The 15,478-nt window shown below is 43.3% G+C and overlaps 2 protein-coding genes across 3 annotated transcripts in view; both read right to left on the bottom strand.

Annotated features, from left to right (window-relative positions):
- Nucleotides 1-9,497, bottom strand: part of LOC112267043 (max-binding protein MNT) — a 29,169-nt gene extending 19,672 nt beyond the window's left edge. Inside the window, 5 exon segments of the mRNA XM_024445052.2 lie at nt 796-837; nt 1,270-1,601; nt 1,604-1,941; nt 8,028-8,107; nt 8,264-9,497. Of these exon segments, the coding sequence (XP_024300820.2) occupies nt 796-837; nt 1,270-1,601; nt 1,604-1,941; nt 8,028-8,100 (785 nt within the window). The 5' untranslated portion in view covers nt 8,101-8,107; nt 8,264-9,497.
- A 2,028-nt stretch (nt 9,498-11,525) lies between these two features.
- Nucleotides 11,526-15,478, bottom strand: part of LOC112267042 (methyltransferase 16, N6-methyladenosin) — a 35,354-nt gene continuing 31,401 nt past the window's right edge. For both annotated transcript variants that reach the window (XM_024445050.2, XM_024445051.2), the window contains exon 10: nt 11,526-12,607. In XM_024445050.2, coding sequence (XP_024300818.1) covers nt 11,912-12,607 — 696 coding nt within the window. In that variant the 3' untranslated portion in view covers nt 11,526-11,911. The remainder of the gene's footprint in view (nt 12,608-15,478) is intronic.

The raw sequence follows: 15,478 nt of genomic DNA, 5'->3' as shown, positions 1-15,478 counted from the left end.
AGGGATGGAGGGATGAAGGTAGAGAGAAGAGCCTTTTAGTTAGAGGAAGAGGCAGGGCAAGACGTGATTTCACATATTCAGATTCAAAAAGAAAAAAAATGCTGCAAACCAATTTACCATTTGGGACTAATAAATAATTCCTAGTAACATAAGACACATTGAACAGGTTTCTGTTTCCTGGTAAAACATATCTGATAAAGGATACAGGCAGGGGTACGGCAACAACTCCCCTGCTTAGTCCCGTTCTGGGCATTATAACCCTACTATTACAGTACATGGAAGTACTAGCAGAATAAGCAGAACATTCAAAGCCTTTAACAAGTCCAAGATGTCAATTATCGTCTGACAAATGCAATAGCTATAGATTAGCCATAAGTGAATAAATGGGAGAATAAGTTGTTCTTCGAACAGGACAGAGAAGCAAGCAACTCGGTTGAAAAAAAGACGTGGGCAATAAGTGGGCTCCCGAGTTGCGCAGTGGTCTAAGGCACTATATCTCAGTGCAAGAGGCATCACTACAGTCCCCGGTTCGAATCCAGGCTGTATCACATCCAGCCGTGATTGGGAGTCCCATAGGGCGGCACACAATTGGCCTAGCGTCGTGCGGGTTTGGCCGTCATTGTAAATAAGAATGTTCTTAACTGACTTACCTAGTTAAATAAAAAAGGTTCAATTATACATTTAAAAAATATAAAAATAAAAGTGCACACCTAATCTCAACCTTAAACTGTCCTGTGCAAAGAGCTCAACCCTCTTTGTTTAATAAAGGCGACCATGGGAGAGAGATGCACCCACCTGTTTTTCTCAAGCTTGTTATGTACTTCTCTTGTCCCTGCCCTGTAAAAGCACAGATCGGAGCACATTATAAGATTGGGTGTCCAGAATGGGCAAGACGACGAGACTCACAGAACAAGAATCAAAATCAACCAACAAATATAAAGTACTCCATCATCTTCTACTTTACTTCAACAATATACTGTATAATATGCACAGGGAGCTAATTGGATCTGATTATTGCACAATTGTCCAATCAGGACATACCCATTATGAAGTACATAAGCCAAGAATCATTTAGTCCAAGAATCCTTCAGTGCAGTGACTTTTCATGGTTGGTGATTCTTCTGATACCGTTGGTGCCTTACCACTCAACAAGTGACTGACAATCACAGGCACAGTTACCGACAAAGGAAAACTAAAAGGCAAATGGAGGAAAAAATCCAAACAAAGTTCAAACCATCCTCTCCTATAAATAACTAAATGGCCACTTACCCTCCAGGCCTCTTCTTCCCGTCCAGGTCAGGGGGGCTGCCTCGGCCCCCAACAGGGCTGGTCTGGCCTCCGCACGGAGTCTGGGGGGGCCCTGGCTGGGGGAGTAAGGAATGCAGCTGGGAGGCTGAGACGATGGAGCCAGGGTAGGGTTGCACCAGCTGGGGAGACTGCTGTTGTTGCTTCTGCTGCAGTTTATGGGTTCCAGATTGAGGGGAAACAATCTGTGGAAGGTGATGGTGGTGATGATTCTGCTTGTGGTTGCCAGATTGAGCCAAAGACAAGTGGTGGGAGTGGTCTGTCTTCACCTGAGGAGAGAGAGCCAAAAGCACACCCTGTCCCTGGTGGCCCTGCCCTGGAGAGTGAGGGTCCCTCCTGGGGGAGGCCAGGTGGGGTACTGCCCCAGCCTGGGGGGACAGGGTGGTGGAAGAGGGGGTTGGGACGGTGGGGGCAGACCTGTGTGGTTGGAGGTCATCATGGGGATAGGGATGACAGTCATGGAGGGGGGCGGCAGTGGGGGCGGGACAAAGGCGGGGCAGAGCTCTGAGTAGGGGCAGGAGTCTTCTGCTCGGGTCACATAGTTCATCTGGATGGGGGAGGAGTAGGTAGTGACATCATTGCGTTTGTGGTCAGATAGCTGTTCGAGGCGAAGCTTCTCCCGCAGCTCATTCTCCTCTGTGGGGAGAGAAAGACGGCATAGTTAGAGGACAGAGCATGCTAACAGTTAGAGCAGCAAGGTTAAGTACCAGCAGAAACATTTCACAACATTTCTAGCATCCTCTGACTAATCTCCATCTAGTGAGTTTGACAGCCGGGTTCACTCATCAACGAACACTACAAATCAATAAACAAAAAAGAGGGGAAAACTAGAATAGCTGGAAGGAAGAATTCAGCCAGCCATTCACCTACGATAGCAGTGTTCACAGCTTACATTGCCGTTGTATGGTCTGAATTGAAATAGGATACCAGACCTGTAGGCATAGACCTCATCCTGCCTCCTGGAACTCTGCCAGCTTATAAGAGCCGTATAATGCAGCCGCAATGCCTTGCCTGCCAGAACAGTGAAACTAGTTACAAGAATTGACATTATACTAAACAGAGCTGGTCTTTGAGGGAATCCTGTAGTGCACTATATAGAGAATAGGTGCCATTTCCAAGTCCTCATTACGTTGCGCTTCTTGGTGCTGGCTGGTTGCCTGGCTACATGACAAACTCAATGCTGTTTATTCTTTTAACGAGTTGATTCACACAGGTCTGGAGTAGAGGTCGACCGATTAGGATTTTAACGCCGATACCGATTATTGGAGGACCAAAAACGGATGCCGATTATTCGAGGATCAAAAAAAGATACTGATTAATCGGACGATTTTTGAAAATGTATTAATGACAATTACAACGATACTGAATGAACACTTATTTTAACTTAATATAACACATCAATAAAAATCCATTTAGCCTCAATTTAGTTTAAATAATGCAAAAACAAAGTGTCGGAGAAGAAAGTAAAAGTGCAATATTTGCCATGTAAGAAAGCTAACGTTTAAGTTCCTTGCTCAGAACATATGAAAGTTGGTGGTTCCTTTTAACATGAGTCTTCAATATTCCCAGGTAAGAAGTTTTAGGTTGAGGTCATTATAGGAATTATAGGACTATTTCTCTCTATACCATTTGTATTTCATATACCTTTGACTATTGGATGTTCTTATAGGCACTTTAGTATTGCCAGTGTAACAGTTTAGCTTCTGTCCCTCTCCTCGCCCCTACCTGGGCACCAACCAGGAACACATCGACAACAGCCACCCTCGAAGCATCGTTACCCATCGCTCCACAAAAGCCGTGGCCCTTGCAGAGCAAGGGGAACAATTACTCCAAGTCTCAGAGCGAGTGACGAGTTTGAAACACTATTAGCGTGCACCCCACTAACTAGCCAGCCATTTCACATTGGTTACACCAGCCTAATCTCGGGAGTTGATAGGCTTGATGTCATAAACAACTCAATGCTTGAAGCATTACGAAGAGCTGCTGCAGGCAATCGCACGAAAGTGCCGTTTGAATGAATGCTTACGAGCCTGCTGCTGCCTACCACCGCTCAGTCAGACTGTTCTGTCAAATAATAGACTTAATTATAATATAATAACACACAGAAATACGAGCCTTAGGTCATTAACATGGTCCGGAAACTAGCATTTCGAAAATAAAACGTTTATTCTTTCAGTGAACGACGAAACCGTTCCGTATTTTATCTAACGGGTGGCATCCATAAGTCTAAATATTCCTGTTAACATTGGTTGTGCAATGTATGTCATAATTACGTAAAATTCTGGCAAATTAGTTCGCAACGAGCCAGGCGGCACAAACTGACGCATATACCCTGCCGCTGCATGCAATGAATGCAAGAGAAGTGACACAACTTCCCTAGTTAAAATAAATTCATGTTAGCAGGCAATATTAACTAAATATGCATGTTTAAAAAGATATACTTGTGTATTGATTTTAAGAAAGGCGTTGATGTTTATGGTTAGGTACACATTGGTGCAACGACAGTGCTTTTTCGCGAATGCGCTTGTTAAATCACCCATTTGGCAAAGTAGGCTATGATTCAATGATAAATGAACAAGCTAGATAAACTAGTAATATCAACCATGTGTAATTAACTAGTGATTGTTAAGATTGATTGCTTTTAATAAGATAAGTTTAATGCTAGCTAGCACCTTACCGTGGCTCCTTGCTGCACTCGCATAACAGGTAGTCAGCCTGCCACGCAGTCTCCGTGGAGTGTATGTAGTGTATGCAATGTAAATCGGCCATGATCGGTGTCCAAAAATGCCGATTACGGATTGTTATGAAAACTTGAAAATCGTCCATTCCGATTAATCGGTCGACCTCTAGTCTGTAGTATGACAGGAGAACTGACTGACAGTGTGTGTGGTAAAAATCTGTGCTGCACTCAGTTTGTGAGATTATTATATATATTTTTTGAATAGGGAGTGGGGTATATTCCAAGGTCAGTGTGCCCAAGTAAAAGCAGGTTTTATGCCTCTAGCCCCATCCCATTCATTTGGGCATAGTTCCAATGTAAAAAGGGATATATTCTGTTGGGATATTACAAGCTTCTGTAATTCCCCAAACTAAATATCCTTACTGGAGACCCACATGCAACGACTGTAGTATGTGTAGGGCTACATACTGTAAAGAAGAGTTTGTGAAACTTAGAGCAGAAGCAGAATTTTTTTCTGGGAAACTTCCTTCTGTGATATCTCCACATCTACTGAGAGCACGGAGAGAAAGAGAGAGACTTGTCTGTTAGAACAGTTCAGTACTGATACTCTTAACATAAAGTCCATGTGCTGTCCTTTGAGAATGAGCTCACATTGTGTTGAAAGAACAAGGAATACGCAATGTCGTCTCAGAGTGGGGGAAAAAAGACAACCTGGACAAGCCAGAGAGACAAAGGAAAAGAGGGGGTTGAATCCCTGAGTTCTAGCAACGACCTCACCTATCTTCATCCAATCAGATTGGAGAATCACCCCCCCCTCCAACAGCACGTGTTTCAATGTGTAGATACTAGGGGGAAAGGGGGGGTTGTCCAGTTGCCATGGTAACAGCAGTGTTAGAACCCGTCAGATACAAGAGAGCTTTTACAGCCATCCTTTACGTTGATAAGGGGTGGAGCAGGGCCATGCCACGTCTGGCCATTACAGCACGTTAGCTACACAATGTTGCCTTCTTCCCTTCGACCACTATGTCCAATTGTGTTGTTCTGAGAACCTTTCAGAAGTGTGGGAGATATTGAGCTCATACAATGGATTGGGCCCAAGCTGTGGTACTTTACCTGATTATCGGGAGGGTATAGCTGACTGTAGTCAAAAATATTGACAAAAGTGAAAGCCTAAAGTATAGCATGACAGTGTCTGTCAGTCACAATAACGCTCTCTGCCTGTGCATCATCCAAAAGAGGCTAATGCCATAACATACATGGAACATGATTTCACAGTGAACACAGGCATTGGACATATTTTCTTCATAGCAAGGAACAAGCAACAACTCTGCTCTCCCCAGCACAGCAGAGGTCAGATCATCAGAGACACTGAAAGCCACCACAGTCTTAAATAAGAGTCTCAAATAAATAGCAGATCATAGCCGCGGGAAGTAGTTTGGGGGTGCTGCGATATCGTTCTTCGAGTGTGGGTGGGGGTTGCCCACATGCTCCAGGCGGCTATTGGGTCGCTAATGCACTACTTTTGTGAAATGTTTTAATTTATTTTTGATTCCCCCCTTATTAACCTGAACTAGGCCGACTTAAGTTAGTAAAAATAAAATGTTCAAGACCAGGGTTGTATTAGTGCACACCCTAGCACTGTCAGTGTAAACACCATCATTAGTTTTTAACCAGCACCTCAGGCCTATCCACTACACTCATTAGTGACAAATTGCAGTCAGAGTTCTAAGTTCAGGAGCCCTGAGAAGTTGCAGTCCATTAAGTGCTCTCCTCCCAAATACAAGAACAACCCATAAAACCCCAGGAGGACTAGATTGGTTCGGACAAACCCCAGAAGGATTGGTTCAACCTTGCCCAGTCACACACCCAGAGTAGGATTCAAAAGGTCAAACTGAGTACATCAAAAACAAAGCCAGCACTGTCTAATTCCACTCTACAAGTACATGAGAAGAATGGACCTTTACAAACCCATTCCAGAGATCAACCACTGCCCAGAGCTAGGAATAAGTCCTTCTCTACATGCATCCGAGGATGGTCCTTTAAAAACCCATTACATACTTAAAACCTCCCTTTAAGTGCAGAGTACAGAGTGTTGAAACTCCTAAATCAAGTAGTATTGGTCACGTACACATATTTTGCAGATGCTCTCACGGGTGTAGTGAAACACTTATGTTCCTAGCTCCAACAGTGCAGTAATACCTAATAATACACATTAATATAAGAACAGGCGATGTCAGAGTCCGGAATATAAATATATATATGATGGTGTGTATTGCTATTATTGACAGTATATTAATAGAAAATATGTATACAGCAGTAGTTATACAATGAGCCATGACTAGAATACAGTACAAACATAAAGCGGGTAAAACTATGTAAACATTAAAGTGACCAGCATTCAATGACTATGTACACAGGTTACCCCTCATTACCCCTCTGTCCTCTCTGCAAATGAATGACAAATCAAGAAACTGACTGGTGAGTAGGAAGCTGTGGATAAGGTAGAGGAAGGGGTTGTTGTTACTTTTACCATCTTGGTTCTCAACCCATGAGTAATCAGAAGTGAAAGCATTGACCTAAGATGTGAGAGAATGATGCCACTCCTTGGTTTCCGGTAAAAATCAGAGAAACAGTTGAGTATAGCCTAGTTCTCATGCAATTTATAAACATCATTTTGTAAATCAACGTGAGAGTCAAGTCTGGTATAAGTTTGTTTGTCAACGCATTATTTTGTCAATTAAAACACTTTCCAATAACCTTATTTTCTTCAGTAAATTGGTTGACTCGAGACTACAATGAGCTCATATATAATAACATACACACAGTCAAAGTACACGAAAAACAAGATTCAATGAGAGGAGTTACTTGGTTAATGTTTGCTTGACTTACTAAATATCTAGTGAAATTTTGCATCGTTGTTTTCAGCTCTGTAGCCTTGATAGAATAGAGTTAAAAACATGTGTAGTTCCACTTATATAACCACTGCACATAGCAGAGGAGTGAGTACAGTCGAGCGGGAGAAACACTGCCCTACTTTCTTCCACACTGACCAGCAGCAGCACTAGAGCAAAGAGAACAGGGCGGGAGGGGGCCTCCGAGTGTAGGAGTGCCGAGCATGCACGTGGTGAAACGGCCGGCCCCTGTTGCAGATATGGGGCATCATCAATTTGGACACGTCACCAGCAACAGGCAAAAAAAATACGTGTTTAGCGCGTGAGCCGAAGGTTCCTTTACTATGAATGCTCTATATAGTCTACATTTCAGTTTAAAAAGTGCCATGTACGAAATCACAAAATGTAGAGTTGTATTCATACAATCATTTTAGGAGTTCAAAAGACTGATCGCCACAGAAACCGAGAGGGAAACCTGAAATCTGTCATATGATCCCTGCTATGTCAGGTCAAATTATGCAAAACGGATTTAGCGCTCCCGTCGCCACCGCCCTTTCCTGCGAGTTGTTTTCTCGAATGTAAAATAATGAATGAAGGTTACTCTTCAACTTTAAAAGAGGTCGCCAAATGTTAAGGTTACAGGGTTTTGCCGAGATATCATAGTTGGAAACAGTGTTGCAAATAAACAAGATCGTTTCAAGACTTGATAGGAGGCGTTTCGATCATCGTACGTCTGTAATGCAGTAAAATTCACATGGCTACATTGTCTGTCACACATCCAAATTATATATTTGTAATCAACTTCTTAGCACAAGGAGCCACTGAAATAGGCTACCATTTCACATCAAACCTCAAATTGCTCAAGACATTTAACTCAGTAGAGCCAACTATATAGTCGAGACAAGGAAGTCTAATCACAACCCCACAACCCAAACAAAAGGCAATACAATCAACTGTGCACATAATTTTTAATTTAAACCAAAATGATTAAGGTAAAAGTCCATTTACATTGAGAGGTAAAATGCATGCAGAGATTCTTCTCACAGTAGAAATAACTTAGAAATTTGACACATCTAAATAACGAATTCGTTTGATCCTTTAAACTTTGAAAGCCTCTAGAAAACCTATAATTGATTGCAACCTTTACATACCACGTGCTTTCTGTTGTTGCTGGGCTTGCAATTCCAAAAACTTTGCTGCTTCTAAAAGCGTTTCGATGCTCATTTCTTCTCTGTATTGGAAACAAAACGTTTACAAGTAAAAATGTTGAGCAAATGTTACAGGGTATGCACTTTATTTTTCAGTGTAATTATCCAGTCTTTCAATCAGCAAAACTGAAGAAAAGGGTAATCGGAGACCCCTCGTAGAAACTCTTCCACATACATACGTAGAGGAGTTGCAACAAGATGGCGCTGAGAGTAGTAGGTAACAAATCAGGGCCAAAAGCATACCATTTATGACCGCCCACACATGTTATTCCCTCCCATACACTGCAATGACAAAGAAAACAAGAAATGGAGTCTTGGAATGGACTGACCTGCTGCTATTTCTTAGAATGAAAGAAACGAAGCATGACAATTAAACAAATTGTGAAAGTCGTTCCTCAGTTGAATTTAAACAACTCAGCATGTTGATTCCAAAAGTTGTTTCAACATTGAATTTCATAGTGTTATGATTAACACAAACTACATGTTCTATCATTTATTCCTAATCCACGATTTATCTGTATCCGTTCAGGGCAAGAAGTATCAATTCCCCAATAGCCAATCACCAGGGAAAACAACAAGGTATGGTGCTTGAACACATGGACAAAGTGCAGTAGCCATCATTCGAATATTATGATTCGGTCTCCAGGTCTGTGTCCTCAGAAACCAATTTCCGCCATACATTTTAGTCATCACAGTTGTCTGTTTAAAGTAATCTGAAAGGAAACATGTAATTTATTTCTTGTGTTGCAACCATTTGCCGTGTCAACCGTCATAAATGTACCATTAGTCATACAAAGGGCGTGGTGGAATAGTCAATTCACAAACAACGTGGTACAGGGCGGGGCGGCTTTAAACAAGAGCAATTCGAACGTTTGTTATATAAAGAGACAGTAGTAGCCTTTCTCTCCACATGACCGAGCGTCGACGACCTTGGGCTGACTGTCTGGATGTTCGGGGAGTAGTCCATTTTCTCAGTTTAACTATGGGCAGTAATGTTCTTTTGCTTTGTCAGCATACCCCTTTAATTTAGATAATTAACAAGTATTATGCTTGCTTGTTTTTTACTGGCGTGATAGCTATTTAAGACCAAAGTCATCATAAATTCAACCAAAAAGTGACACCACCTCAAGCAAACATTGTGTGTCTGTTCTATTTATCACACTGACACAGCAATACGAGCAGGAAGTCAATATTGCGGCTTTAAAAAAAGGCCACTGTGATAGTGACACAGTTGCACTCAAACAGAGCTGTGAACTCACCTTTGCCTGGTACATATATCGTGGTGTCGGGTGCAGCAACTGCACCGCCCACAACCGCAGGGCTCTCCAAAGGGTGTCGCGAATTGCACGACGCATCACCAGGTTAAACTACCTGCCCTCCAAGATGCCTACAGCACCCGATGTCACAGGAAGGCCAAAAAGATAATCAATGACCACCCGAGCCACTGCCTGTTCACCCCGCTATCATCCAGAAGGCGAGGTCAGTATAGGTGCATCAAAGCTGGGACCGAGAGAAGCTGTTTTTCAATCTCTTAAGGCCATCAGACTGTGAAATAGACATCACTAGAATGGAGGCTGTTACCTATATACAGACTTGAAATCATTGGCCACTTTAATAAATTGAACACTAGTCACTTTAATGTTTACATATCTTGTGTTATTCATCTCATATGAATATATTTTTTAATGTTTAATTTATCCGTTATTTTACCAGGTAAATTGACTGAGATCACGTTCTCATTTGCAGCAACGACCTGGGGAATAGTTACAGGGGAGAGGAGGGGGATGAATGAGCCAATTGTAAACTGGGGATTATTAGGTGACCGTGATGGTTTGAGGGTCAGATTGGGAATTTAGCCAGGACACCAGGGTACTACTACTCTTACGATAAGTGCCATGGCATCTTTAATGACCTCAGAGAGTCAGAACACCCGTTTAACATCCCATCCGAGAGACGGCACCCTACACAGGGCAGTGTCCCCAATCACTGCCCTGGGGCATTGGGATATTTTTTAGACCAGTGGAAAGAGTGCCTCCTACTGGCCCTCCAACACCACTTCAGGCAGCATCTGGTCTCCCATCCAAGGACTGACCAGGACCAACCCTGCTTAGCTTCAGAAGCAAGCCAGCAGTGGTATACAGGGTATTCTATACCCTAATTGCTCATCCATATTCTTATAAACTGGTGGTTCGAGCCCTGAATGCCGATTGGCTGACAGCCATGGTAAATCAGACCACGGGTTTGACAATTTATTTTTACTGCTCTAATTAAGTTGGTAACTAGTTTATAATAGCAATAAGGCACCTCAGGGGTTTGTGATAAAAAGCCAATATACCACGGCTAAGGGCTGTGTCCAGGCAGTACGCGTTGCGCCTAAGAATAGTCCTTAGCCGTCGTATATTGGCCATATACCACACCTCCTCGGGCTTTATTGCTTAATTATTCCATTCCTTTACTTGGATTTGTGTGTATTAGGTATTTGTTTTGAAATGGTTAGATATATTGTTGCACTGTCGGAACTAGAAACAAGTATTTCTCTACACTCGGAATAACAGCTGCGAAACATGTATGTGACCAATAAAATGTGATATTGTTTATACACTCACACTGTCTTTACAGCTGTACCATTGAGCGCATCCTGACTGGTTGTATCCCTCTGGTATGGCAACTGCACCGGAAGTCCCTACAAAGGGTGGTGCGGACAGCCCAGCGCTTCACTGGGGGTGAGTACCCAGCCATCCAGGACATGCATGCCAGGCGATGCCTGAGAAAGGCCAGAAAAATGGCCAAAGACTCCAGCCACCCGAGATATGGACTGTTCTCCATGCTCACGTCCAACAGGCGGTAACGGTGCATCAAGGCTCAGACTCCTCTACCCTGGCCATAAGACTTAACTTGCTAACTACTGCTCTCCCAAGTCTCTACTCATTGACACCATACACTTACAGCCACATTTACACACCACCTCTGCATCTATAATGATTAGATTTATTACTACCATAACACTGCTGTTCATTGATGATATATTATTACCAGCACTGCATTGTTGGGAAAGAGCTCCCAAGGTAAGAATTTCACAGTACTGTTTTACACCAGTTGTATCCTGTGCACGTGACAAATACACTTTGGGTCCACTGCTGGGCCACGTTTTCTGGTATTCACATCGAAAATCTCTGCTCAGGAAGTGCGTCTGTTCATGTGATAATTGTCTATGGACAATTCCAATGTACATGCACTCTAGGCACAGGAAAGACTGAGGAAAGATTGGACATCCTGCGTTACTATGAGGTATTGTTTTAGACAGTGTGTGTGTGTGTGTACAAAGACCATTCATTACTAGCTGAAAAACTCAATAGCCGTCTAATTTGGCTGGCATCACTTCCTAAATTGTGATACAACGACAGGCCACTTATAAAAAGGTGAAGCAAGTGTCTCCCCAGAATGTGTTAAAAGCTGTATTTCATCAACAGGAGGAAACAAGTGGATTAGCTGTAGTTTATGGAAACAGCATCCTCAAATTTAATGTCTCTGGAAATAAACCAGCTGTTTGTAAAACACTAACTGAACATGGAAATAGACAAATTACATGTTACTAAAACACATTTCTAAATGTAATTTATCAAACTTGAATTAACTAAAATAGTCACTGCTCATTATAACCTTGACAAGGAGACTAAGGTGAAACTAATGAACCAGCAAAGTACATTTTACACTACCTGCTACAAACGGGTCACAAATAGAATATAGGACAACTGGTAAGTTAAGTTCCCGTCTACCATTTTCTGCTTAATGAACATGACCCAGTACTACAGGTTAACTATGTTCCATTATGTCCCCAGTGGCTTGGCCACCACTCTAAACAGAGTGTTCTTCAGGTAGGTACAGAGTTGGTTCATCAGGTCCTTGTTTTGGCCTTCCACCCAGTGGATCTCCACAGCAACATCCTGCTCCTCAGCCTTCACGTTCACCAAGCACTTAAACAGGAAGTGTTGCACAGCGCCAGGGCTCTGTGGCTGCATCACTTCCTGTTCCTGTGTTTCGGTAGGTACTTCCTCTGTGATTATGGCTTCCTGTTTCTGTGTTGTGGTGGGTAGTGCTGTCTGTGCCAGTATGGTATTGGGTGTTATAGAGGGAGAAGACTCCATGATGACATCCTCCTCTGTCCCCCTGTTCTTGACTGGGACACAGCTGGTTTCCTCCTCCTGGCTTTGGACTTCCTGTCCGCTGGCCCGCTGAGAGTTGGCCCGGTTGGTCCCTGACTGTGGAACACTGCCTGGCCCTTGTGCTGCCGTGGGAGTGTGTGACTCTGAGTGTGAGCTATCCGGAATGTGTGTAGAGGAGTGGTGCTGGGCTGTGACTGAGGAAGGGGTGGTGGAAATACCACTGGGGGGCGCTCTGGGCAGCTCTCGGAGGTGTCGGCCCTGGTCTCTGCGTCTCTGTCTCCCGTGGATCCAGGTGTTCTCCACAACAGTCAGGAACAGACTCTGCTCTTTCCTCCCACATGGGACACGCTTGTACAGCACCTGTAGAACATAGATGACAGTTGCTGTGTATTTTGTCTAGGATCTCAGATTTGTATTCCCCTGCTGGAAAAACTGGGTTAGGGTGTATGTTTGCAGTAAGGTATGTCAATGAATGAGGTGTGTACATGTAAATGCTTAAGGAGTTGTGTGTGTGTGTGTGTGTGGCATGAGTTCCTTACAGTACGAGTGTGTGTGTGTGTTGCGGAGTGTTCTTGTGATTGCTGTATGAGTCTTTTTTTGCATAGAAAAGTATTGGACGTATTATATGTGCATTCAGACCGACTTTTTCCACTTTGTTACAAGCCTTATTCTAAAATTGATTATTAAAAAAAATCCGCAATACCCCATAATGACACAGCAAGAACAGGCTAAGAATTTTCTGCAAATGTTATGTAAATGTGATTTCAGTTTATTTTTAAATTTTAAATTTTTAAAGTATTCAGACCCTTTACTCAGTGCTTTGTTGAAGCACCTTTGGCAACGATTACAGCCTTGAGTCTTCTTGGGTATGACGCTACAAGCTTGGCACACCTGTATTTGGGGAGTTTCTCCCATTCTTCTCTGCAGATCTTCTTAAGCTCTGTCAGGTTCGATGGGGAGCGTCGCTGCACAGCTATTTTCAGGTCTCTCCAGAGATGTTCGATCAGTTTCAGTCCGGGCTCTGGCTGGGCCACTCAAGGACATTCAGAGACTTGTCCTGAAGCCAATCCTGCATTGTCTTGGCAGTGTGCTTAAGGTCGTTGTCCTGTTGGAAGGTGAACCTTCACCCCAGTCTGAGGTCCTGAGCGCTCTGGAGCAGGTTTTCAGCAAGGATCTCTACTTTGCTCCATTCATCTTTGCCTGGATCCTGACGAGTCGTCCAGTCCCTGCCGCTGAAAAACAATCCCACACCATGATGCTGCTGCCACCACCGTAGGGATGGTGCCAAGTTTCCTCCAGACTAGGCATTCAGGCCAGAGAGTTCAATCTTGGTTTCCTCAGACCAGAACTTTGTTTCTCATGGTCAGTTTTTTTAGGTGACTTTTGGCAAACTCCAAGAGGGTATTCATGTGCCTTTTTACTGAGTGGCTTCCATCTGACCACTCTACCATAAAGGCCTGATTGGTGGAGTGCTGCAAAGATGAGTGTCCTTCTGGAATATTCTCCCATCTCCAAAGGGGAACTCTGTCAAAGTGACCATCGGGTTCTTGGTCACCTCCCTGACCAAGGCCCCTTCTCCCCCGAATGTTCAGTTTGGCCAGGCGGCCAGCTCTAGGAAGAGTCTCGGTTCCAAACTTTATCCATTTAAGAATGATGACCTTCAGTGCTGCAGACATTTTTTGGTACCCTTCCCCAGATCTTTGCCTCTGAGATCTACGGACAATTCCTTCAACCTCGGTTTTTGCTCTGATTATGCACTGTCAACTGTGAGACCTTTATTTAGACAGGTGTGCCTTTCCAAATCATGTCCAATCAATTGTATTTACCACAGGTGGACTCCAATCAAGTTGTAGAAACATCAAGGATTATCAATGGAAACAGGATGTACCAGAGCTCAATTTAAAGTCTCAGAATACTTACAGTGCCTTGCGAAAGTATTCGGCCCCCTTGAACTTTGCGACCTATTGCCACATTTCAGGCTTCAAACAAAGATATAAAACTGTATTTTTTTGTGAAGAATCAACAACAAGTGGGACACAATCATGAAGTGGAACAACATTTATTGGATATTTCAAACTTTAACAAATCAAAAACTGAAAAATTGGGCGTGCAAAATTATTCAGCCCCTTTACTTTCAGTGCAGCAAACTCTCTCCAGAAGTTCAGTGAGGATCTCTGAATGATCCAATGTTGACCTAAATGACTAATGATGATAAATACAATCCACCTGTGTGTAATCAAGTCTCCGTATAATTGCACCTGCACTGTGATAGTCTCAGAGGTCCGTTAAAAGCGCAGAGAGCATCATGAAGAACAAGGAACACACCAGGCAGGTCCGAGATACTGTTGTGAAGAAGTTTAAAGCCGGATTTGGATACAAAAATATTTCCCAAGCTTTAAACATCCCAAGGAGCACTGTGCAAGCGATAATATTGAAATGGAAGGAGTATCAGACCACTGCAAATCTACCAAGACCTGGCCGTCCCTCTAAACTTTCAGTTCATACAAGGAGAAGACTGATCAGAGATGCAGCCAAGAGGCCCATGATCACTCTGGATGAACTGCAGAGATCTACAGCTGAGGTGGGAGACTCTGTCCATAGGACAACAATCAGTCGTATATTGCACAACTCTGGCCTTTATGGAAGAGTGGCAAGAAGAAAGCCATTTCTTAAAGATATCCATAAAAAGTGCCGTTTAAAGTTTGCCACAAGCCACCTGGGAGACACACCAAACATGTGGAAGAAGGTGCTCTGGTCAGATGAAACCAAAATTGAACTTTTTGGCAACAATGCAAAACGTTATGTTTGGCGTAAAAGCAACACAGCTCATCACCCTGACCACACCATCCCCACTGTCAAACATGGTGGTGGCAGCATCATGGTTTGGGCCTGCTTTTCTTCAGCAGGGACAGGGAAGATGGTTAAAATTGATGGGAAGATGGATGGAGCCAAATACAGGACCATTCTGGAAGAAAACCTGATGGAGTCTGCAAAAGACCTGAGACTGGGACGGAGATTTGTCTTCCAACAAGACAATGATCCAAAACATAAAGCAAAATCTACAATGGAATGGTTCAAAAATAAACATATCCAGGTGTTAGAATGGCCAAGTCAAAGTCCAGACCTGAATCCAATCGAGAATCTGTGGAAAGAACTGAAAACTGCTGTTCACAAATGCTCTCCATCCAACCTCACTGAGCTCGAGCTGTTTTGCAAGGAGGAATGGGAAAA

The sequence above is a fragment of the Oncorhynchus tshawytscha genome, linkage group LG14 (genome assembly GCF_018296145.1).
Source record: "Oncorhynchus tshawytscha isolate Ot180627B linkage group LG14, Otsh_v2.0, whole genome shotgun sequence".
In the NCBI taxonomy this organism is placed as follows: domain Eukaryota; kingdom Metazoa; phylum Chordata; class Actinopteri; order Salmoniformes; family Salmonidae; genus Oncorhynchus; species Oncorhynchus tshawytscha.
The sequence above is the reverse complement of the archived record's forward strand: the minus strand, read 5'-3'. Positions and strand labels throughout refer to the sequence as shown.